The 26,176-nt window shown below is 43.2% G+C and overlaps 2 protein-coding genes across 3 annotated transcripts in view; both read right to left on the bottom strand.

Moving 5' to 3' along the window:
* podn (podocan) overlaps positions 1-16,327 on the bottom strand; it is a 47,342-nt gene extending 31,015 nt beyond the window's left edge. Inside the window, exons 1-6 of one of the 2 annotated variants that reach the window (XM_034880431.1) lie at positions 16,045-16,327; positions 12,374-12,661; positions 12,139-12,232; positions 10,273-10,337; positions 8,539-8,648; positions 8,203-8,359 (exon numbers count right to left, since the gene is read on the bottom strand). In XM_034880431.1, coding sequence (XP_034736322.1) covers positions 8,203-8,359; positions 8,539-8,648; positions 10,273-10,337; positions 12,139-12,232; positions 12,374-12,643 — 696 coding nt within the window. In that variant the 5' untranslated portion in view covers positions 12,644-12,661; positions 16,045-16,327. Of the gene's footprint in view, positions 1-8,202; positions 8,360-8,538; positions 8,649-10,272; positions 10,338-12,138; positions 12,233-12,373; positions 12,662-15,952 lie in introns of both variants that reach the window. The other variant, XM_034880430.1, reaches the window with a different exon arrangement.
* A 3,615-nt stretch (positions 16,328-19,942) lies between these two features.
* The window catches only part of scp2b (sterol carrier protein 2b), a 21,305-nt gene continuing 15,071 nt past the window's right edge, over positions 19,943-26,176 (bottom strand). Inside the window, exon 5 of the mRNA XM_034880464.1 lies at positions 19,943-20,635. Coding sequence (XP_034736355.1) covers positions 20,540-20,635 — 96 coding nt within the window. The 3' untranslated portion in view covers positions 19,943-20,539. The remainder of the gene's footprint in view (positions 20,636-26,176) is intronic.

Genomic DNA, 26,176 nt, shown 5'->3' with positions numbered 1-26,176 from the left:
CAGACACTGGAGTTGTGGTACTCCATTCAACTATAAAGAGATACTTGTACAAATATGGTCTTCATGGAAGAGTCCTCAGAAGAAAACCTCTTTTACGTCCTCACCACAAAATTCCACGTTTGAAGTTTGTAAATTAACATATAGACAAGCCTGATGCATTGTGGGAACAAGTTCTGTGGACCAATTAGGTTAAAGTAGAACATTTTGGCCGGAATGAGAAAAGTTTAGTCTACGTTTGGAGAAGAAAGAGCACAGAATTTAATGAAAAGAACCTCTGTCCAACTGTTAAGCATGGGGGGAGGGATATATCATGCTTTGGGGTTATATTGCAGCCAGTGATTCAATAAAATTTCAGCAAATCTTGGACGCTAACTTGATGCCATCTGTGAAAAAGCTGAAGTTAAAGAGAGAATGGCTTCTACAAATGGATAATGATCCAAAACACACCTCAAAATCCACGGGGGATTACATCAAGAGGCGTAAACTTAAGGTTTTGCCATGGTCTTCACAATCTCCTTACCTCAACATAATTTAAAGTCTATTGATAGACATTAAAAGAGTAGTGTGTGACAGCCCCAAAATCTCAAATAACTGGAAGACTTTTGGAAGGGAGAATAGGCAAAGATACCTCAAACTGTTATGGGGGAGGCAGGAATGAGGACCCAATTGCAGAGACGAGGAGGCAGGTGGGAGACGGTAAACAAGGGGTTTATTTAACACAGTTCAATACAAAAATGAAAAAACAATCCACAAGGAACACAAGAGCCCGATGTCCGTGGGAAAATCTGAGAGTTCTAAAAAATACAAAAACAACAGAGGTCCAGGGGAAAAAAGGCCAGGTAACAAACAGGACGAAACAGGGAAAACTCACAGGGAATGCCGGTAACAGGAACAACTGTAGCACTAGGAACAACAGGTAGACGAACCAGAATTATCTGACAAGAGACAAAGGAAACACTGGGGGTTAAATACAAAAGGTAATGAGGAACAGGTGAGATGTCAGGTGAATCACATTAGGGCGGGGCAGGACAATCAGACAAACAAAGTAAAGCTAGACTAGACAAGACAAGACAAGACAGGAAGCTGACTACCTCTGACATTCTCTCTCTCTTCTCGCAAGACGAGAAGAGAGAGAGGATGGGACAAGACACCAGACGAGGAAAAAAGCAATGACAGAGGGCACAAGGAAGTGGGCACGAGGAAGTCCAGAAAAAGAGCCGGAGACAGTTGGCAAGCGAGGGACCACAGGAGGAAAGACCGAGGAGGGACAAAGGGTAGGGGGATAGGGAGAGAGCGAGCGGGGGACAGAGAGAGAAGACAGAGAGAGCAAGACAGACAGAGGTAGAGAAAAAGGCAGAACAAGGGAGACACAGAGACGCACCCGTAGAAAGAGAGAGAGTGACAGAGAGCGAGAGACAGACAGCAAACAGAACAAAGCGAAAGAGAGACTGAAAGGACAAGACAGACAGACACCAGGAACCAAAGGGACAGAGGGGAGAAGACACAGAGAGCAGGATCGACACGGAGAGAGTCACAAACAACCAGTAGAAAGGGAGTGACAATGAACACAAAGAGAGAGAGAGAGGGGCAACAAACAGAGCGAGAAGTACACAGAGAAGACAGGCAGACAGACAGGAAGCAAAAGAGACAGAGCGATGGAGACGCGGCAAGGACAGAAATCAGCGAGGGACCGGAGGAGCGGGGCAGAGAAAGGGAGCAGACAAGCAAGCAGGGACAGGGACAGCGCAGCACAGAGAGAAGGGCAAAAAACCCAGAAACGGAGAGTAACAGGGAGAGTCACCCATACAAACAAGCAGAAAAAGGGACTGAAACCCAGAGAGCAGGACAGACACACACAGAAAGAGCAACACACCCACACAAACAAACAGAAAAAACAAAGCGAGAGGGACACACCGAGAGACTGGACGAACGGAGAGGGAGGCCAAGAGACCCAGATAGTTGGACAGAAAGAGAGCAAGACAAGCGAGGGACAGAGAGAGGGATTGTGTGGGAGGGACAGAGCGACACAGACAGAGTGAGAGGAACGCGGGGAGTCAGACACACAGACACATGGAGAGAGGAAAGCGCAGGGAGATAGGGGCAGAGAGGAAAACACGTCTAGAGATAACCAGAAGGGAGTGGGAATGAGCGCGGGTAACACACAGAGAGACTGGACGAGTGGGGCGGAGAAACAAAAAGGGAGAAGACGAGACGCAAAAAAAAAAAAGCGAGACAGACGGGGAACAGAAAGCAGAGAAGGGACTAAGAGTAGGGACAGAGAGAGAGAGACAAAGACATCGAGAGCAAGAGGCAATGGGGGAGACAAACCAGACAAGGTGAGCTGGACAGACATATGGAGAGGCACACAGAGAGACAGCGGCAGTAAAGCAAGCAAGGAGACAAGCATCAAGACAGGGGACAGAACGAGAGGCGACTAGACCACGGAGATGGACACGACTAAGAGACAAAACGAGGGAGACACTGACACAGGGACAGAAGAGAGAAACACACAAACCAACAGAAAAAACGAGAGAGATGCAGAGACACAGAGTATGGGAGACTCACAAACACAGGGACCGAAGAAGGACAAAGGTAATTAGGAGGCGCAAGCGGATGTACGAGGGTGCCCAGGAGAGGGACTAAGGACGCGAGAAAGCCCACGAAGGCCGCACAAGGGACAATGGAAAACCCACGGGGGGACGCACTAGGAACGCAAGGGAGCCCCCGGGGGGCGTACACGGAAGAGCCCGCGGAGGAGCTAACGGAAGAGCCCGCGGAGGAGCTCACAGAACCACCCGTTAAAGGGTGCACGGATGACCTACGGGGAGAAGGGACAGGCGTAGACCGGGCAGGACGGGACGCGGATGTAACGGACAGCACGGAGACAGAGAGGTCGGGTTCAGGGGCAGTTTTAGATGGGACGGACAAAGACGGCAAGACTACAGACGGATCAGGTGTAGGAACAAATTTGGATGGGGTGGACGCAGGGACAGGAAGGAAGACGGGGACAGGAACGGTGACAGAGACAGTGACCGGGACAAAGACAGGGACAGAGTCAAACACAGGGACTGAGACAAGCACGGGGACACATGAAGGCCCAGGGACAAGCACTGGGACACGAACAGGCACAGACACAGTGATGGGGACAAACACAGAGACAGGGACAGACACAAGACCAGGGAGACTGAGAGAAGCAAAAACATGGGGGACAGGGGTTCCTGCAGGCCTGGGACCAAGGCCAGGACCGGAGGGAACCAGGGGACTGGGTTCCGGGGTACCCCTACAACCGTGACCAGGGGCACCCCGGGAGCCAATGCCCAGGGGGGGCAGAGGCCCAGACGCCGGCTGGGGGTCGGGGGCACTGACCGCCGGGGGGCCGGTCGGCCGGTCTGGGTCAGGGGGGCCGGTCGGCCGGGCTTGGTCAGGGGGGCCGGTCGGCCGGTCAGGGTCTGGGTCTGGGGGACCGGTCGGCTGGTCTGGATCTAGGGGGCCAGTCGGCTGGTCTGGGTCAGGGAGGCCAGTCGGCTGGTCTGGATCTAGGGCAACCAGCGGATGAGTGACCGCGGCGACTCCCAGGGAGGACTGTCTAGTAAACACTCCCTGGGAAGCGGTCTTAGCTGCCGTCGGCTGGGAGTCCAAGATGGCTCTCAGGGAGGACTGTCCAGTGCACACTCCCCGGGAACCTGTCTAAACCAGGGCCGGCTGGGAGTTCGCCTCATCGGCGGGAGCCGGCGGCAGGGGAGCCGCCTCATAGGCGGGGGTCCGGGGCAGGGGGTCCGGGACACTGGACGCAGGCTCCGTGAGGCTGGTCTGCACAGGTGCTGGAGTGGGGGTCCAAGAAAGTCGAAGGGTCCCCTTACGTGCTCCTCTACGTCTGCGGCCACCCCGACTCCCGGAAAAGACGGCCAGGTGAATGACCATCCGTCCGTCTCCTCTTTGCGTTTGAGCCAGCCGTGGAAATGCTCAAACAGTGAGCTGCACGTCCCAGACTCCTATCCGAAGGGGTCCGTGGTGTGGCCAGGGGACGCTGGGGGCCGGTTCAGGAACGCTGCTCCAACCGCAATGGTGCTGGTGGGCCTTGATATAGCCGGGCAGGAGGGCGAGTCATTGGGCCCGTGAGCAAAAAAAGTCTCTAGTCGGAGTTTGACCTCCTCAAGACGAGGAACGAAGTGGCTCACCCATGGCCTCTCCTGTAACCACCCCTGCTGTGTGGCGATCCGTTCCAGAAGGCGAGGTCGTCGACTGGGACTGGAGCCAACCAGTTTGTTAACCGTCTTGTCGCCACTTTAGCCTCAAACAGGCGCCTCTCTGCTGGGTCCATTCTCTGGTCAGATCATTCTGTTATGGGGGAGGCAGGAATGAGGACCCAATTGCAGAGACGAGGAGGCAGGTGGGAGCTGGTAACTTACTTACTTACTGCCCGTCACCCCTACCAGGGTATGGGCGGCCAACAACAACAGCTCTCCAGAGTCCTCTGTCCTGGGCCATTTTCTCTTACTGGTTCCAGGTGTAGCCCATCTTGGTGGTGTCAGCCTCAAGGTCGCGTCGCCAGGTGTTTCTTTGCCGACCTCTCTCCCGCTTGCCTTGTGGGTTCCACCGCAACGACTGCCTAGTGATGCTGGTTGGTGGTTTTCGTAGGGTATGCCCTATCCAGCCCCATCTCCTCTTCCTGATTTCTTCTTCGGCAGGGAGTTGGCCCGTCCTTTCCCGGAGGTTGGTATTACTGATGGTGTCAGGCCATTGGATCTGGAGAATTCTTCTGAGGCAGGTGTTGATGAAGGTCTGGACTTTTCTGATGGTAGTCTTATTTATCCTCCAGGTCTCTGCCCCATACAGTAAGACTGACTTTACGTTGGAGTTGAGCCGTTAAACAAGGGGTTTATTTAACTTCTTGGGCGGACAGTTCCCGTGCACGGGACGTAAACTTGCCGTTTTTCGGAAGTGCTGACTTCTTTCCTAAATTGTAAGCATTAAACCGTCATAAAAACGCTCATGCCATACATCATTTGAAAGCTTAAAGTCTCCTGATTCCATCGAGCCCACACACGAAGCAATAAGGTGACTCACAACGGTGATAATCATGTTCTGAAGTAAAGAAACACAGAAAGATTTGAGTCTAATCGAGTGTGTGTTTCCTACCTGTCTCCTCGTGTCTTTAATCACAGCGCCAAAAACCTTAGTTTCCTACATCGAAAACACCCTAAGGTATTAGAATATCCAAGCCTTGTAATCCATAATTATCTGGTCCCCTCACAATCTTGTAGTTTCAGCCCAAGTTCTGACGTAGAGAAATCTAGAGAGTGCATCATTTCTTGGTTTCTATCGTGTGTATCTTTGTCCACGAGTGAGCACGCTACAGCAAAACCAAAGACAGCGTTACATTCTCTGGCTTGTGCAGTTTGCAATGAACGTTGTTCCCAGCCAATAGGATCAGTGTATCTCAAGATACCCCCAAGCTAAGCAAATGAAATCTCACACTCCCCATTGGGCCCACGTGGGAAAGATTGACAGTGGAGCCCACAAATTAGAAGATAAGGTCATAAAACTGGAACCCTGTGTAGCCAATTAGAAGACGAGTTGATTGATACCAAACATGGCCAACTCCACAGCGGCAAAACCCCAGGGATTGATGAGATCCGTCCAGAAATGCTGAAAGCTCTGGGTGTGGAGGGGCTGTCTTGGTTGACACGCCTCTTTAACATTATGTGGAAGTCTGGGACAGTGCCTTAGGAGTGGCAGACTGGGGTGGTGGTTCCACTCTTCAAAAAGGGGGACCAGAGGGTGTGTGCCAATTACAGGGGTATCACACTTCTCAGCCTCCCTGGTGAAGTCTACTCCAAGGTGCTGGAAAGGAGGGTTTGGCCAATGGTCAAACCTCGGATTGAAGAGGAACAATGTGGATTCCGTCCTGGTCGTGGAACAACGGATCAGATCTTTACTCTCGCAAGGATCTTGGAGGGAGCCTGTGAGTATGCCCAACCAGTCAACATTTGTTTTGTGGATCTGGAGAAGGCGTATGACCGGGTCCCCCGGGAGAAACTCTGGGAGGTGCTGCGGTAGTATGAGGTGAGGGGATCCCTTCTTAGGGCCATCCAATCTCTGTATGACCAAAGCGAGAGCTGTGTCCGGGTTCTCGGCAGTAAGTCAGACTCGTTCCAGGTGAGGGTTGGCCTCCGCCAGGGCTGCGCTTTGTCACCATACCTCTTTATAATATTGGGGTTGCAGTTTGGTGGGTTCAGGATCTCATCGCTGCTTTTTGCACATGATGTGGTCCTGATGGCATCCTCATCTGTGACCTTCAGCACTCAATGGATCGGTTCGCAGCTGAGTGTGAAGCAGCTGGGATAAGGATCAGCACCTCTAAATCTGAGGCCATGGTTCTCAGCAGGAAACCGATGGAGTGCTTTCTTCTGGTAGGGAGTGAGTCCTTACCCCAAGTGAAGGAGTTTAAGTACCTTGGGGTCTTGTTCGCTAGTGAGGGGACCATGGAGCGTGAGATGGTCGGAGAATCGGAGCAGCCGGTGCGGTATTGCATTCTGTTTATCGCACCGTTGTGACGAAAAGGGAGCTGAGCCAGAAGGCAAAGCTCTCGATCTACCGGGCAATTTTCGTTCCTACCCTCACCTATGTTCATAAAGGCTGGGTCACAACTGAAAGAACGAGATCCAGGGTACAAGTGGCCGAAATGGGTTTCCCCAGGGGGATGGCTGGCGTCTCCCTTAGAGATAGGGTGAGAAGCACAGTCACAGTCACAGTCGAAAGGAGTCAGTTGAGGTGGTTTGGGCATCTGGTAATGATGCCTCCTAGGCGCCTCCCTAGAGAGGTTTTCCAGGCACGTCCAGCTGGGAGGAGGCCTTGGGGAACCCAGGACAAGGTGGAGAGATTATATCTCCAACCTGGCTTGGGAACGCCTCGGGATTCCCCAGTCAGAGCTGGTTGATGTGGCTCAGGAAAGGGAAGTTTGGGGTCCCCTACTGGAGCTGCTGCCCCCGCGACCCGATACCGGATAAGCGGTCGAAGATGGATGGATGGATGGATGGCAAACCTGTATTTGAACAAGTGTTTCCGCTGGTAACTCTGCTATTGCGGCCACAGCGAAAAACACAGAAGAAGTTATTGAATGCAGCTAACTTCAGTTTGTAGAGTAATACCGCGTTAGACAGAGCCTGCTAGACCTGCAAAAGATGTGACCCATGGCCAGAATATCATAGTTCATAAAAATGCAGCGCAGTGACGATACAGACATTTCATACACACGACACGTGTAACTCTGTTGACCCGTTGTTCAACCCGTGCTGGACCCATTCATAATGAGTCAGCCGTAAACTCTGTAGCTTATACGTTCATCGCTCTCCCTCTCTCTCCCCAGCTCTTTTAATCAGTTATTGTTAAAAAAACAAGTAAAGGAGCTTTCTCAGAGATACATTAAAAACAAAAAATACATCGTTGTCTATTTATTTTAGATAGCTAATTTTCATTTACATGTGTTGCTGCTGTATGTATATACAACATACAACTTAAGACAGATGAATTTAGCACAATATGGATGTGAAATATATATACATAATCGTGCAGCCCTAATTTGTGCTCAGAATTATAATTCTTTAAAAATTGATTTAGCGTCAGAAGCAGATTCAGAAGTGTGCAAGGAATAGATGCAGAAAGTGTGAAAGGCACCACAGTGTGGGAACAAGCAAACATGATCAGATTAGTTACAATATATTAATTTTGTATGCCCAATCGTTACTGGTGACCCATTATGCCTTTTATCCTTGAACATAAGATAGTAAAAATACTATAAACTATATAACAGTGTAGAAGCCCACAACTGAAAGGGAACAGGGAATACAGTGTATTAGATTCTGATACTGTGTTGTTGTTAAGATGTTGTTAACTGTTCTAATACATCTACAGTTTAAAGCAACACTCTCTGTGTTTGCACTTAATGAGCGGAGCTCTGGGTATAAAGGTGGGCGCCATTCATCTGATAAAAACGATGCGCCTTTTTTTCTTCTTTTTTTTCAGAGTGAGCAGTAAGTAATCTCAGTGGAGCGGGGTGATATTTGAGTTGAGGACAGAGAGACGGGAGTGGAGGGAACAAACAATTCTTTGAGCAAGGAGCAAAAATTCTTACCGCTCCACTCCACTTAAATGCTCTATCATCCACCTAACTTCAAACTGCAAACTTAACAGGTGCTGGACCTTGAGATGAAGACGGTAAAGGCTGGAAGGCAGGTTCCTCGGGACAACTCCCAAGCAGTTGCTGGACATGGTTAGGATCTCCAGGTTGTCAGAACCATTGAAAGCATGATCAGGAAGCCCTGCGTCACTCAGCTTGTTGTTATGGAGATACACAGACCTGGGAGCAATGATGAAGGGACATTGCAATGTAAATGAACATAATTTCATGAACAAGTGGTAAATGCACGCAAACACACACACACACACCCACCCACCCACACACACACACAGACACACACACACACACACACACACACACACACACACACACACACACACACACAAACACACACGTACCTCAGTTTTGGTTTATGGCCAAATGTATATAGGTAAATCCTTGTGAGTTTATTGGCAGCAAAATCAGCACTAACTAAAGAGGATGGTAGGACTTTTGGTGCTGAAGTGAGCTGCAAGCACAAAAAAAGAAGCAAGACAGGACATTGTTACTGTAGGAAGGGCAATGCCCACCAGTCAGTTGGTCAATCAGTCTACCACATCAGTCCTGAGTGTATTCGCTCAACCAGTACTGGATAATTTCCATAAGATTTTGTACAGAAATGACTGGTGCCCAGATGATATTTTGTAATGACTTTTGTTACTTTACACATTCTTCCACCAGCAGGTCAATGTTTGTAGAGTAACTTATCAAGTGAAACTCTTTTAATTTTGATTACTGATCCCCTGATTTCCATCTAGTCACATCTGGTAAAACTTTCAATTTATAATTAACTTTGACCAAATTCCTGCAAAACTAATGACATTCCCATCCTCAGCTGACTCAGCTGAGCTGTGTTAAGTGCTAATTAGGGAACATAAAAATAAGATGGTAACCCTGGTTAAACATCAGCATGTTATAATTGTGGGAATTACTAGAATTGTTGGGTCCTTGATTACAAAAGAGTGTGGTCTAGACCTACTCTATCTGTGAAGTGTCTTGAGAAAACCCTTGTTGTGAATTGATACTATCAATGAAATTGAATTGAAAATTGAGTTGGAAAACCTTAAACTTAATTTTAGTTAGCCCTATAGAGGTGGCAGAAAAACACAAGTATAAATGCTTAATATGAATGCTTGTGAATGAATTTTTGTGATGGGTGTATGGGTTGTTTTAGAAGCTAATGACAAACTACCTGTATTATGGTTTATGGTTAAGTATGGAAACTTGTTGGATTTACATATATTTCATTTATTAGCTTTGATGCAGTCTGTCCTCCCTAAAGAAGTGGCTGTATGGAAAGCTGTGTTCTGTTTAAAATAATCAAGGTTTCTTCACTTTTTCTAACAGAATGAGGGCTATTGTACAAAATAGCAAATGCAGAAACACTGATGAGATTAGATGTTCATTTAGAGCTCTCTCCTTTATAAGATGGTTTATGGATTAAGCAGAATGGGTGTCTTTGAGGTTTAATGAGCACTTAGAGCCGCCCCATGCCAATCGGAAGGTTGGTGGTTCAATCCCCGCCCCTGCAGTCTTTGTCCAAGTGTCCTTTGGCAAGACCCTGAACCCCGAGTTGCCCCGGGTGCTGCGCATCGGAGTGTGAATGTGTGTGCATGTTTATCTGATGAGCAGGTGGCACCTTGTACGGCAGCCCCCGGCCACAGTGTATGAATGTGTATGAATGGTGAATGTTTCCTGTAGATGTAAAAGCGCTTTGAGCAGTTGTTAAGACTGGAAAAGCGCTATATAAATACAGCACATTTACTTAAAACCCCCTATTCTTCCTGTATCCTGTTTGCCTATTCATCCTTTTGAAGGCACAGACAAATCTGTCCATCCTTTCTCTATCACTTTGTGTCCAAAAGGTTCAGCAACATTTTAGCTCTCACCAGCTGGCACTACCGTACTGGGAGTGATTACAAGCATAAAATATCCTCTCTTAGTGTATAAGAGGAGACTGCCACCTCTTTCTCTGCCAGCTGGCAATATTTTAGTGTATCAGAAAATAATAGAGTAAAATAGTTGTGAGATGGATACAGACAAGATAAAGTAATATTGAGAACCAATATAAGAAAGTCTGGTGTGTGACTCACCTTGTTATTTGCCAAGTATAAATAATTCAGCTGTTCAAGCATCTCAAAACCTTCATCTTCAAGGCCTATAAAGAGAAAAATCAATCAATTTACCTTATTATGCTTACTATGCACTGTGTTTATTTTTCATCAGGCACATAGTAAACATGTAAAGATACCCCCTGGACCCAAATCAGTTTGCAGCAAATTCCAAGCCACATGAGCTGCATACTTAAAAGCCCTTTTTCCCATTTCAGGATAGACTTTGAGGACAGCTAGCAAGAGGAAGTCTTGCGAATATGTCAAGGAGTGGAGCCGGTAGCTTCCAGCCTTTTTCTCATATGGATGAACTTTATTGCTGTCAGTTAAACACGTTACTAACTGCGTTAAGAAAACCAATTTTAACAGTGAACAGCGTCCATTTTTTTATTGTGAGATTAATGTTATTTTTTGGCCTTTCAAACTTTTTAGTTTTTCACATGCTGTTGCAACAACTAGTAATGTTAGAAAAACTACAACACCACACAGGCTCTAGCTAGACCAGAAACAAAACAACAGGCAAGGCGCACACACTTGTTTGGGCTTGCGAGCCTGCCAAGCGAGCGTAAGGCTCCAAAATGGATGCCAATAAGTTTCTGAATGGAAAGTTAACTTTTTTAAAGTTGCCAAATGGTTCCAATGACAAGACCAAAGTGAAAGGTGGGTTTGGTTGCTGTGAACTGAGCTCTCGTTGCAGCACGTCTAGTCTGAAATACCACTTGCTGGCCAAGCACACAGCTGATGCCAATCGCCCCCCCCCCCCTTGACAAAGTATTATTTGCACCCTTTTATTGATGGACAATGTTACATTGTGTGAGAGATTATTGGCTCTAAGTGTGAATGACTGCCCCAAGTGAGAATATTAGTGTGAAATTGAACACTACAGTAGGCTATATGCCAATGTGGTTTTCAATTAAAAAAAAATTGCACAAAGCAAGCCAATCCACTTTTCTAAGGTGATAAGAGCGTTAAAATGAGAAAAACGAATGGGACAAAAAGAACTCAAGGGACATTTAAAATAGATCGAAATGTACAATTTATTGTGATTAAGTGCAAGATAACTAAGATATTAATGCGATTAATCGCGATTAAATGTAATATTCGTTTGACACCACTAATCAGTCCTACTTTAAGTGCTGATATTGTGCTTTTTGGCTTTTCCCTTTCCTTTATTGCGTTATATATCTTTTTTTTGTGCACGTTGTAGGTTTACAAAGTGATAAAGCCCAAAGTCCCCTACTAGTTACCATCTTCAATAGAAAACAGAAACTATTAACAAACTGCTCTAAACAGCTTTATTTTAGTCCAGCCTTTACTTCTGTGACAAATGTGTGTGACATTATTACACAAGTTATAATGCTCGCCTAGCTGCTAGCATGGCAAGCCCTCAGACTCTTCTGACTGGCTAGTACTCCTTACCTAGCTACTGCGCATGTGCAACTCCCAACAAAGATGTAATAAAAGTGAGATGCCTCACTCGGTCGCTACAACAGAATGCTCAACACACAGGGTGAAAAGAGGAGCTGCAGCAATGTGCAGTACAACAAAAGTGGGGTATTTTTTGAAAATGAAATCATGTAAACCTATTCTGATATAAATTCTCAATACAAATATAAACCTGAATATCTGTATTATCTGTATCTATATATTCATACTTTATGTTAGATATTCATACTTTATGTAAAAGAAACTATTTGTGTTTTTTCTTAAAAACAAAACAAATATACAGCTTTAATTTGCATATTCCATATTATGCATATGTAAAAATAGAAGGGGGGCAGTAGGGGGCCAGCAAGGTTAGCTGTGGGCCCACTGGTCACCCCTTGGCAGCACCACTGCTGTAATTACCATCTGTAGTGAGCAAGTTGTTCTGAAGGTTGAGAGTCTCAAGCTGATGCAGATGGGAAATGTGCTCCACTGTTATCTTCTCGATTTTGTTGTTCTGGCATCAGGGGACAAAACACAGAGAGTAAATACAATGGCAGACGAGAGTTTGCACGGGTATCTCCCTAATATTTTGAGCAGTATTACAAAATGTGGATGTGTATTACTGTTTATGTGTCTGTGCAATTGTGGGAAAGACCTGAAGAGAGAGCTGACGAGTTTTGTCAGACAACTTAGCGGGGAACTCTGTGAGGTCAACTCCAGCGCAGTCTATTGCCCCTTCTGTCGTACAGCTGCACTCTGGCGGGCATTTAGGCGGCTGAGATTTCGTCACCACTGTTGTAATTTCGGCCTCCTTTATTGGCTCTTTCTCCTCCTCTGGTTTAAAAGGGGCCTGGCAACGCACCAACATCCAGGCCAAGAGCAGCACACTCAGGGCCTGCAGGATGGAATGCTTGGCAAAGGCCATGGTTACTCCTCAGCTCTCCTGTTGCACAAGCACATGGACAGTAAAGTTAAAAACATGATTTACTACAAAGAGAATTGCTGTGTCCTGTAGAAAAGTGCCATTAGAGGTCATTATGTCTGAGGTATTATGCTAATATCCAGGTTTCAGTTGTTACTGTTCGTGTCCCTTCTCAACTTCGAACTAACTGTGACCGAGTCTAGAAGCACTTTCTAACGTGAAAAGTGACCATTAAGCCAAAAACTTCAAGACCAAACTTGTCTTGGAGCTTCCAGCCAGACTACAATGAAGAAATTGTGGAGAAATTAACATACAAAACCAAGATTAGCCTTCAGCTAAATTAGCATGTAGCTACATGTAGCAAGGTTGTAATGTAAACACAAATGGAAACCATGTGGAGGCTGCAAGGCAGTCAGCCACACCAAAGCACTTACACAGAGTAAGGCAGGAGAAAAGAGTCATTGGATTGCAGTCGAATGAATTGGATGAACAAGGTCCTAGCCATCAAGACATGTGTGTACTGCCAGTCATTACCCAGCTGGTGAAACAACCTGGCCAAACGAAGAGATAGCTGACGAGTTATCAAGACACTAATATCAAGACAAGAACGCTCCTCACCATGGAGTGTTTCACCCCAAGTCCAGCATGCTGTGACTATACACCAAGCGGAAGGAGGATAGTCAAAGCCTATTGAGTGTCAAAACATCTATCTAGGTTAAAACAACAAAGATCCAGGAGTACATAACAAAGATGGGCACAAGTGATGACTTGCTAAGTGAATATATCAGGCAGCAAAAACCCAGTGTTGAGGAGGCAGGAGGAGGGGAGGAACCATCATGTAAGGAAAAGAGGGGTATATTAAAAAAAGAAAGGAAAAGAAATCCCCACTTGCTTCATCCCGGTCGGTCGAGCTTGGGTCGTCTACCAGAGGCCTTGGAGCCTGAGGGTTCTGCAGAGTGTCGTAAGGCCCTGACATACCAAGTGACCGTCTGCCGTTGGTAAACATCGCCTTAGTGTGTCAGGGACTTACGATAGTTTGTGTTGTGTTTCCCTCTCTGTTGCAGTTATCTGATTGTCCTCATATATCTAATTTTGCACAATATGTCCATAAGATGCTTGTGTTGATATATTCATTTTAACAAATACATGTTTTTTAAAAGATCTCTACATACCTACACTTTACAAAATAAACATTAAAAACAAAGATTCTATAATGTAAAATTTAATATGAAGGCCGTTACAGACCTCTCTCTCTCTGCAGCACTAAACAATTAGTCCCCTAGCAAAAAAGATGCTCGGTCCCTCCCCTCTCACTTGCTGACACTGGATGACAGCTGGGGAGAGAGAAAGTCTGGTTAGCCATCTCCCAGTGTCCGCTGTCATCCTTCAGGTAGTGAAGCAGAGAGACCTTAGGCACTGTTTTGCTTCCACTGCTGATTAAAGCAAACGCGCTTTGTTGTAGGTATCAAGTTTCCCTTTTTGAATGACAAATAGATTACCGCCATCTGTTGATATAGATACTTATTTCCTCTCACTCAGGTGCAGACGTACGTGGTACTTTTCCGTCGACGGTGTGGTGTGTTTCAGAGCTAATATTTGACCAAGACAAAGGCAGAGTGAGCCAACATGAGGCGACACCAGTCGAAGGCAGCAAACAGACCAACATTAGTATGGACTCCTCCATGTCTGCTAGCTTCACCTGCAGCACTTGTAAAGCGTGGCCATGACTGTCAAGAATACTTGTGTTGCTTTTCACAGTGGTTTTTAGGTTGTTCACTTCAGATCTGATAGAGCCAAGGCTTGCAGCCAGAGATGCTAACTGAGCGTGGATAGCAGTTATCTTGTTGTCATTGTCGGTAGCCATCTGTTGAATCTGAGAAAAACATGGCTCAGGGTAACTTTTATGTTTTTCCAGCAATGCCTCTGCGATGGCGTCTGTATTGCCGCGTTGTACTTTGTTCTTGTTTTCCATTCTGCTTCAAGTAACCTAAACGAGGACAAAGTGGTAAAATATCGAAGTTGGAACCATACAAAACAACTATTTGACAAATCTGGCCCAGGAGCTACACCTTAAGCCGCCATCTCTGTCCAGCCGATCACGTGACTCACAAATATTTCTTTAAGTTGCAGGTTATCAACCACTTTATCACATCAATATTTTTTTCTATAATTTGGACCACCTGGGTCTGTAGGAGAAGCTGAGTAAAATTACTCAGATTACATCAGTGGAGTAATCTCAGGTTGGGCTGGAAACCTAGAAATGTTTACACCTAACACAAAACTTGTGTTATAAACTAGAGGAACTTTGGGAAGTTTAGGTGTTGGAAGCTTGAATGAATGGAAACAAGTTGTCTTACGTCAAACTTGGTTCAATGACCATTGGGGATGCAATTTGAAAAAACGACAATTCCACAGAATTGGAGCTTCCAGCCAGACTACAAAGTACAAACATGCATGCACCAGATTACTTCCTACTATACGCAACAGTTCCACATAGACTGTGAACAACATACTGTATACTGAACACAGTGGCGGATCAACATTAGGATCCAAGGTTTTTGGAACTTACCCCATACTAGAGACTAAAATTCTGTATATATTAACTATTCTTTCATCATTCGCTCTGTGCATTCTCTCTATTTGCCCCCAACCAACAAAACACAACAAATAAAACAAGCAAAACACAAATTTATCTGCCTACCACAATTTCATGTACAGTATGACTATGTAGTGCATCATTTCATTTCAAATCTTTTTAACCCACCAACACTGGTGTACCCCTGGAGGGCAATCAACTGGTGTATTGAAAAAAAACGGTGTCATTACTTCTAAATAATGTATTTAATGGATGGAGGGGTTGCATTGTTTACGCATCAGGCCAACACGATAAGACAAGGCTCAATAGGGCACTCAATGCAGCTCTCAAGGCAAACGTCTAAAAGCCATCTATCAGACGAACCTTGTTTGCCAACACACACACACACACACAAACACACACACACACACACACACACACACACACACACACACACACGCGCACATGCACAGAAAATACACACAGCAGCATGCATACAACCACTGCAAATTAAAAATAAAAGCTTGTGCGCTTTCAAACACATATTCAAACACATATTGTAAAGCCATGGAGGCTTGAATGGAGAATAGTATTTATTAGCAGAGAGGCAGATTATTATTAATAATGTTCTTTCTCAGCTGAGCAGAGTCGTAAAATGGCTTTACTGCACTGTTTGGTCTGGATTGTCTAAAATAATGCCATATAGTCATGCATGGATGAATGATGGCAATACTTACGGCTTGGTCTAAGCTTCACATAACATAACAGCCACTCATAAAACATTCAATAGTAAAGTCTGCGAAAACAGTGCTCTGGTCTACTACTTTACCCCGTCTGACCAATGTTTGCTGAAATGCAGTGAAGTCTGACGTTAAGTCCAAACATAGCAGGCGAGGAGTTACACAGCCACACGAGATATCCTCCAGATGTGAGAGAAAGAGAGAGAGAGAGAGAGAGAGAGAGAGAGAGAGTGAGTAGGAGTGGTAGAGGGAAAGTCAAGAATTAGAAAGGAAGGGGAACAGGCAAGGGTAAAAGGAAGGGAGTGAGCAACAGCTCTGACCTAAATGGGAGCAAAAAACTATTTTTTTTCTCATTTTTTTTCTCTGATAATTAATTTTCTTCCTCTCAATGTTGTTACAGTTTTAGTGTAAAACGTTTGTTTGTGAAACTTGTCTGATTTTTCTCTAGATTCAACAAAAGCTTTTTAATCTCACATAGTTGAAGTGAGATAATAATCATAGATTTGGGATAAAAGGCTTGATCACTTCAAATGATATCCAAAATTGTTCTCCAATGTACAAAAGGAGATTATTTATAAAAGATGTTATTAAGCTGAAAAACAGGTGCCTCTTTTTGTTGACTTTATAACTTTCATTTTGGGAAAAGAAAGATTAGTTGTCCTAAATAACCCAGTCAAAAGTGGAAATATAGTCTGCCAAAAGGGGGTGACAGGATATGATCTAATGTCTCATGTGTTTCTGGATTAGGCCTCTTCTGCAACACGCCCACCTCCCATTAGGCCCAGTGTGTGAACATCTGCTACCATTATGATGCATCAGCACAGTTCACTTAAAGTTTTCATGTCAAAAAACTTTTAATTTTCTTGCTTTCACACCTCGTCTTATAAATTTTTTTTTTTTTGAATGAGCACCATTAAAAGCCTTGTTTACTAGCCAGTGAACCAGTGAATTTGTGTTTTGTGTGAAAGGCATTAGAATAAAATTGCTCAAAATATATGACATCCACACTGTCCAAAAAAGGCCCAAATGTAGGCTATTAACTACATGGTCAGAATTTTAGTTAATTTGACAAAAAATGATTGTGCAATTATAAGAAGGTTCAACACAATCTACCAGCAGTTTGTGAAATGGTCATATTGTCGTGGGACACGATCCGCGGTCTCTGGTGGACGCAACAATGGGGAAATTCATCTTCACAGGCGAGACACGATCCCTGGTCTCCGGGGTGAAAGTCCTGTGTTGTTTGACCCATTCACCACCCCAACCAACCTCCTTGTGTGGATTTTTGGCTTTCACTTACCGATTATATGTCTGCTGAGCTGCTGAGAAATAGACAGACCTTGGTTTGTAGCCTTGAATCCCTTTCAGAAATGGGAGAAAAAACTCTGAACCATTCTTTGGTTATTACTCATCATTTTTTTTGGCAGGCTGTTTGCCCCCTTAAAGGGGCTCTGGTCACTGTGACATGTTTTTAATAAGTTTCCACTATTTCGGTGGAACAACTTGCTCAACGCAATGGCCCCTCAAACAGATTAATTTTACAATGGTGTTAATAATACTAATAATAATTTTATTTAAGCGTGCCTTTTGCGACACTCAAGGACACCTTTCTTGTAATAAAATATAAAACAGATGCACAACAATAAAACAGACCAAGCACTTTATATACATATATATATATATATATATATATATATATATATATATATTATAAAATTAAACTGAGTAGGCCAATTTAAACAGGTGGGTTTAAAGACGGGATTTGAATGTGGGGAGAATGTCAGTGTCCCGAAGTTTGTTCCAGAGACAGGGGGCTTCACGGCTGAAAGCGCTTAACCCCATGGAAGACAGCCGTGCAGGAAGTGTGGTGAGGAGCATAGAGAAGGAAGAGAGGGAGCAAAGAGTACGGGTAAGGGTGTAGTTGTGGAGGAACCATTTGCAGGTTATGTTTCATAATCATTCTTGGGGACACTGCCCGGAACAGCAGGGATCATGTGAGCTATTACACATCTGCACTGTTGCCCTTGCTGTGTTAAAGCACGGACACATAGTCCAACAGTCTCAGCACAATAATATTTACAGTTTCTATCAATTACAGGTGGGATATTGCCTGCTCTCTTTGCGCACGGCTGAGATCTTGCTAATCCTTTTCAGCTTTATCTTGGACAACATATCTTCCACTGAGCACCGCTCTTTAAAGGGCAGCTTTCTTGTCTCATGTAAATAAGAATCCCTAAGAGCTTTATTTGCCAGGTATGAAGACACATACAAGGAATTTTGCTTTGGGTTATCATTGCTCACGATGCGCTTACACATACAAAACAAACCACAAAACAAAACAAACAATATATACACACTAATATATACACATTCTAAACAGAAACAATATGGACAGTATAGACAGTTTGAGGCAATAACTGCAAACCACCTAACAAAGCTTTAACACCCACACAGTGTTTGTAATGTAGTGGTGTAAGTTAGTGTCCAATTAAGCTTGTCAGCTGCTGTCATCACTGTTAAACAACTCTGCTTATCACACAATTGGGACATTTATTACACCATGTAGCACTTACAGCATGCAGTCTATATGTGGTCTGATATATTGCTAATTTTCCTGCTAGTTCATCTTCTGATTGTTCCATAAAAACTGTCGAGTTTTTGGAAATTTTACAACACAGCACATCTTGCAGCAGATAATTATTTCCCGGGACAGTAATTACTTGTAAAGAAGCTGAATGACTTCTGTAACTCACAGAAAATACCAAACATTTCATTTGGCTAAGGGTAATGATAAAGCAAGCAGAGACATTATGGAAGATAATTCAGGGTTCAGGGTTTTCCAGCTTGTTGTTACCTTCATAAAAGTGCTTGTTTTGCCAGTAACAGGCTCAAATTAACATTCTGACAAGTATCTGACAACATTATGGAAACGATCCCTTCAGAGATGGACCTTTAAGACCTCTTTTGAAACCTCAGAGAACTTTCTGTTTAACCAGAACCTGCCCTTAAGTCGTGCTAAACCCACCAGGCTGCATTCAAAAACGCTTTACTTTTAACATGTATAGAAGCAAAATATTTTCACATGTAAATTGGTAAACTATGTGTTCATTTCAATCAAAACTAGAGTTAATGGTTGGAAAAGTGAAAAAACAACCCAAAACGGCTATTCCTAGTTTTATTTCGTTTCTGTCAACTTTGAGTGAAGGGTGTTTTACTGTTACTGTTTATTTACATGGAGTCTGCTGGGTTTAGCGAACACAATTTCACTGATGTTTTTATTGTTAAATAAAGGATTTTACTCTAACTTTAACAGAATCCTTTCCATAATGTTGTCAAACACTTAGAATATTAATCTGAGCTTGACGATGGCAAAATGAGCACTTTTGTGAAGGTCAACCTGGACAAAAATATGTCTATAGTAAACAAGGAATTGTCAATGGTGTTTTTTGCCTCGAACATTGCCTTCCAGGCAGCTAACCTGGAAACATACCCATTGCTGCGCTGCCTGGAAGGAGATGTTGGGGACAAAAAACACCACAAGGAATAACACTACCATGACTACAGAGTGCAAGAGCCAATTGAAAGCTGCAGTAAAATCTGGGTCAGAGGTAACAGATTTGTCTTTCAGCCATGTTCCTCTATTTACAAAGTAAAAACTACAGTGTGGAAGACTGGAACAAGGTTGCTACGGTGTTGGGAAAATGAAGGGTCCTCCCAAGTCCAGCCAACTCGACAGTGACATCCAAGTACTGTCACAACTGAACAGAGAGACATTATTTGTTAAGGTCACTTAATACTATTAATCACTAACATAATCTCAAATAGGATACCTATTTTGTTGATATCTTGTAGAACCAAGGAGTATGATTACGTGAATTTAACATCCACACTAAATAAACACTGAAGCTTATATTAAGACATTAGGCCAATACAGTATTTTCATCCATAAACTCATTACCATTGCCAAAAACAGACTCAAGTCAAGACCACATTGCTGCAAAAGATAATTTATTAAGTAGAAATCATTTTAGGGGTTTATACAATGATAGTACAGCAGAAAATGAAACCCCCCTCTGTTAAAACATTGGGCGGTCACAGTGAAAAACATGTTTGCTAAAAACCTTAGAGCAAACTGCAAGTCTGAGACGAGGAGGCACTTCGGCTGCTGTCCATGATTGTGTAAAATGACAAGGATTTGCTCAACTCAAAAATTTGCAGATAAAGTACACTAAAAGAAGGATTTCTTTAGCAACAGACATTGGGAAGTTATTTAAACCTAGACATAAATTGAATTATTATAAGTAGGGAGGACCTGTCACTACTCTAGAGTACTGAGTATTCTTGTGAGAGGGACTTAATTAGAGAATCTTTCTACAGTATCTTATTCTCCAGTTAGATTGGCAGGGCTGCGGACTAACCCCCTGGTCAATTAGTTAGGTTGCTTGTAGATAAAGTGGTTCAGACCTGTATTGCGAAGCTTTACAGACCATAGAGATTTATCTGAAGCCAGACTTGCTGTACAATTCATTGTGGTTAACTATTCAGTCTTCAGAGGTGTAGTTGCAGCTAACTCCAACGTCTCATCTACAGCTTGGCGTTGCCCGGCTGCAGCTGCAGGCTCTGAAGCTTCATGGCCAGTCCCATGTTCCCTGTGATCTTCAGCTTGCCCTGGAAAAATGCCTGTGAATCAGAGAGGGTCAAATGTCATCCAGACAGTTGTGAATCTGAAGCTTTCAGTCTGTATTGGAGAGAACTACTGTACATGGATCTAGTTTTAAGAGATACTGTGAGGGATTAACTCAACCCAGGGAAAGTGGGACATAGCAAAAACCTCTTATGAAATGTCAGGAAACTGCATGGCACACAGGCACAAAGTGGGTAAAGTTAGATAAATGAATGTTGACCGGAGTGCGGGAGGTAATGGTTTAACCACTCTAAATGAGCAGAAAATCTTAGAATATTAACAAAGATATATCTCAGAAGGAAATAGAAAACTTTTTTCATAGTGTGACAGAAATTGTAGAACTGAAATGATCATTTCTTTCTTTTGTATTAAAAACATCATGCAAATAGACAACCTGTCTAAACTCTAAATGTTGGCGGATAAAGCTGTGGAAAAACTGCATTTGGAGCATGTACAGCTCTCCCTCATCACATAAACAGTGCAGTGAGGGCTTTTATGGGGGACTCCTGAATTGCTGTAAATTAATGTGTACTGAGAGGAGGTCATAACATCAATCTTCCAGTACAAATGACCTTGGTTGATTTATTGCTTTTGCAAAGCACAATGTTTTTGGAGAACATAGCATGAAAATCTTGAAAGCAAATACAATAGGATTAGGGTTTAATTCATTCCTTACTTAAAGATTATGTGTGGTTTAGCACTTAAAAATTAATCATAATGACCATTATGAGGATATTTGAGACTAATCTGAAAGGAAATGGCTAGTCCTATTTTCTTATATTTTTCTTATGGTCAACAAATCTCATGAAAAGACAAAAACTAACAATGAATCAGTCTGTCTCTCAATCTTTCCAACTTTCTTTACCAAATTGTGTCTCTCAGGCCCAATCTCATTTTTTTCTCAGTTTAGTAGTTTTTTAACACCCGTACTCATACAGGAGTAAAAAGTGCATTTGTTGGACATGTTTATGTTCTAGTGAGCATTTCCAGAAGAATATGAGAGAGAGAGAGAGAGAGAGAGAGAGAGAGAGAGAGAGAGAGAGAGAGAGAGAGAGAGAGAGAGAGAGAGAGAGAGAGAGAGAGAGAGAGAGTGTGTGTGTGTTAAGATGTGTTTTTAATAGTTCTTGGACAACAAGATGCTGGCACAGAGTAATAAGATAACAGGCTTTGGATACACACAACACTTGGTAGGCTCAATTAAAAGGTCCAATATGTAATATATTTACTGTAATAAATCTAAAAATTACCCCAATGCGTCATCAGATAGGGCAGGGCACCACCCTGAGCTCAGGGGCCAATAAGCAAACTGTGAAGCAGTCTCACATGTGGTTCCCTTTAAAATACAGATCCAAATTAATTTGATTCATTTATCTGGTACATTCTAAAGGAACAAAAGGAAGTTTAAATCTGAGCATTGACTGTGTTCAGCCAACGATTATTACAACAAACACACTAAATAATTCAAAGTAAAGTACAATTTATTTAACTTCCAAATTATCAACGGCCAATCAATAACTCATCACTCATCAAAACCTGTATACCTTTTTACAAACTACAACAAAAAGCAACAAACAGACATGTAGCAGACACATGCGTGTGTGTGTGTGTGTGTGTGAAAGAGGTGGGGGTTTATCAAAACCGGGTTTCCTTAGCTGTGATTGAGTGGGGAAGCTAGCAAGTCTAGCGACTGAAGCTAACATGTTAACTCTGTTGCCGTGCCACGTGTGGCTAGGGCTAGTTGTTAGCTGTTCAGATAACATTTTACAAACAATGGAGATACGCCAAACAGGCTACTTAACCCCTGATGGCCGGTCGTGGAGCTGGTTACAGCCTTACGAGGCTACGTGCTAGCCGTTTGCTTGTTGCGGCTAATGTTCTACAAACACAATGATAAGCTACTTCGCTATGTGCTAGCTGTTTAGCTATTCTACGCATGCTTGTGTGTATGTGTATGTAGTGTTAGGTAAGTGAAAGAAAAAAGAACAAAAAGATTAGAGAGAAACAAAAATACATGTGGAGTGTTGACTTTGAGGCGCTGAGAATTAAACAAGCATTCTGGGCAGAGTCAGACTTTGTAAACAAGGGAAAATGTTTATTATACACACTCTGTTGTGCTAACGACTGACTTCTTCTAGTGTACAGTAACTAACTTATTTGTAGTGGGAGAAGCAATTGTAGCATGACAGTTCAATAATACATAATAGGCCTGCATAATATTGGAAAAATCTATATATATATTGCGATATGAAAAAAAATTAATTAATTTTTAAAAGATGACATAAATAGCTCCATTTGGAAATAAGTCATTCTTGACTGCTGCGGTGATTTTCTAGGGGAGTGCATCTACATAGAAGATAAAAATGAAAAAGGATCTTTTCTACTGTGAACCATTCTTTTTTTAACTTTAATGCTTTACAAACACCAAAGCAACTAAGTGTTGTGACTAACGTTACTCTTCTGAAGTGGTTTTGGAAATGGAAATTAGGTAGAAATATGCTGGTTGACTAGCATGACACCCTTGTATTCATGTAATACTATAAATCCAGGCGACGTGAATGACTGTGACTGCATGTTGCTTCCTCTAAATGTTAGGTTGTGGTGGACTAGTGGGGCCAGCTTGTTAGTTTGATAAATTGATCAGACCTGCATGTCACGCGCACTAGCAACAAACTGTGTATTCAAGAACAATTAAATCAGTGGAAATGACGTTAGATCAGACACAGACTTCTGTGGTAGATTAGTGTTTCGTTTCCAGTGTCAAGGCTCCGAACCGTCATGTTAATTGGGAAAGACAGACCCCTTGTTTCTTTGGGCTAACTATATCAGCTTTAACCTGGCTGGTATAAGCTTTCTGCTTGTTTCTTTAAACTAATTATATTAGCTTTAGCCTGGCTGGTAGCAGCTTTCTGTGGGCGGAAATGGCCAAGAGATGTTGTGATTATGTTGTATTAATCAGGTGATTTAGTTTGTATCTGCAGCAAACATAAAACACTGAGTACTGTAGCTTCACTGACTACCCATCAAAAACTATGCACATCACTGTGTCAGCTGATGCCTAAGGTACTTTTCTACACACGGAGAGCCTCACTTCCCATAACAAACCCCGTCGGACTAACGTCACATACATACTTGTTACCCACATGGCTAACTGTCTTAAAGGGGAAGTGTCGGATGGTAATAATAATGTAAAAGGAGAACAGTGAAAGTTTACTTTTCTATCGAACAGGAAAAAAGAATTAGCAACAACGTCCTACGTTGGACTATCACGCAAGCGCACATCACAATGTCGATGCTAAAACACAATATAGTTCAGCCCTACTACATAAATCAACACAACATCTCAACCATGTACAGCAATCAGTACTTTCACAGAAATAGATTTGACTCGACGGTCACAATCATAGAATTTAGCGATTTGCGGGTTCAAACCTTTTTTCTCTCAATGACGACTTCAAAGTAATTTCACACATGTGGTCAAACGTCGTTATAAAACTTATCCTGCAAGCTTTATGACGATTGGAAAAACAGTGCACTTTGTTTAAAATGCCTACAACTGATATGTCAAAAACATTTTCAATTCAGTGTGATTTGGCAATTTGAGAAAAACAGATCACCAATAGAAACACAACTGCTAATAAAGCCGCAAGGTGCAATTCCAAGCTTTGACCTCGAATGAAGTAAATTCCACATCCAGTAATTGTGCATTTAAAATACCACCAGTAGTCAATTTGAATGACAATTGCAGTGTATGTGTGAGGTCATTATGTAGACGTTTCCTGGGAGGTTTGTGTTGACTGGACAAACATTTAGTCATTTATAGCCTGATTTGCGCTATATCCCCTGCAGTTAAAAGTAATTGAGATATGGACATGCTTTACATTTTGTTTAATAAGCTTAATCCATTAATGACTCACTGACAATTTGGTGGCAATCGGAGCTAGTAGTGTAGATAGTGTATGTATGTATATTTATCCTAGTATTTCATTTATATTTATATTTTGTGCTTTGTGACTGATTTTGCTGCTGTAACACAGGAATTTTTTCTTGGGATTAATAAACATCTATCTATCTATCTATCTATCTATAGCGCCACCTAGTGGTGGAAGTGGGTCAACTGTTGCGTCTGAGGTCTTTGCAAAGTTTTGGACCAGTCCAGAAAATGGCACATCGCCACCATGCCATAGAGCCATTTAGGCTCCAGCGTGAGTTTTATGCGGAGAAGAACAATAATGAAGACTTAGAATCCTTTTAAAAACAATAGGTTCCCACAGCTTTGCTACTGCGGTTCCAGCCCCCTCGGGCTTGGACCCCTTAGAACTAAAACAGACAAACATAGAAGGGTTCTACCGCTTTGCGGTTTGAATCTTTGTTAATGCACGCAACCAGAAGCACATTATTAGAATTGACATTAGAATGTTGTAACCATTGCAGCGTTGACATTACTGATATTAATAAACACACTATGCCCAGGACAAAAGCCTCCTTACTTAGTCTGCACTCGGTTAGTTTGTCCATAGATCCCTCCTTGGCAATCCATAAATAGATTGAATCATTAGCCAATGATTAAGCAGTTCCTTCTCTGGGCATTGGAAAGAAAGGTCCACTCAACTATTTAAGCAAAACGGTGTCTGTGTTCCGAAACGGTGTTCTCTGCTGTAGTTTTGAAAACTCAAGTTGTGTATTTCAGGGTCCAACAAATCAGAAAAATTGACTATTTAGCACAAACGTCTGCGCACTGACCTGTTAAAACTGCAGTTGTGGCGGAAAGCAAGAAACAAAGGTGTGTCAGAAAGTTTTATAGTGTAACAGCTGGATGTACCCCAAAATTTGTGATTGTTTCTGCCTATAGGGGTTCGGTAAAGAGGGCTTTTGAAGTTACAGTCTTGATCCCTTTGTTCAGGAACGACGGCACGGCCTTTGTCTTTCAGAGGCAGATGCTCTAAGATTGTGTCCAAAAGACAATCAGCGTTTCTCAATACCAAGTAAGCAAAGAACGGACTTGTGTTTCTTAGGGAGACCGTACTTGCTGGCTGTACCTGGAAGAAGTTCAGAAGCACACAAAACGCTGTTTACAGTTTTGATATTAAGCATTCTTCCTGTTATTGCACAACACCCCCAGCATAGAGGACATTTGACACTTTGTAGTTAGCTTTGATGTGTGTTTTCATTATAAAGCATGGACGGTCACCTTTCACACCGCCTTTGTTGTTTTGTTACGTTTTCATTTAAAAGGGCTATTAAGTATCACGGGCCAATACCTGTATAAATAACAACAACGGCGAGAAAAAATCCTTGTAACATTGTCCGGGATTCACTTTTAATTGAAAGCAGAAAAGAAACGTTAAAATAGGTATTACAGTTATAGATGGACTGGGTAAAGTTAGCCACCGCCGTCGGTATGCCAAGAAGCAGAAGAGGAGCCTGTGAGTGAGGAGAGCCAGGATGAGGAGGTTAGAATAGGAGATATACACTCACCGGCCACTTTATTAGGTACCCCATGCTAGTAACGGGTTGGACCCCCTTTTGCCTTCAGAACT

Source organism: Etheostoma cragini, chromosome 9, assembly GCF_013103735.1.
Source record: "Etheostoma cragini isolate CJK2018 chromosome 9, CSU_Ecrag_1.0, whole genome shotgun sequence".
In the NCBI taxonomy this organism is placed as follows: Eukaryota; Metazoa; Chordata; class Actinopteri; order Perciformes; family Percidae; genus Etheostoma; species Etheostoma cragini.
This window is presented reverse-complemented; position numbering and strand designations above follow the sequence as displayed.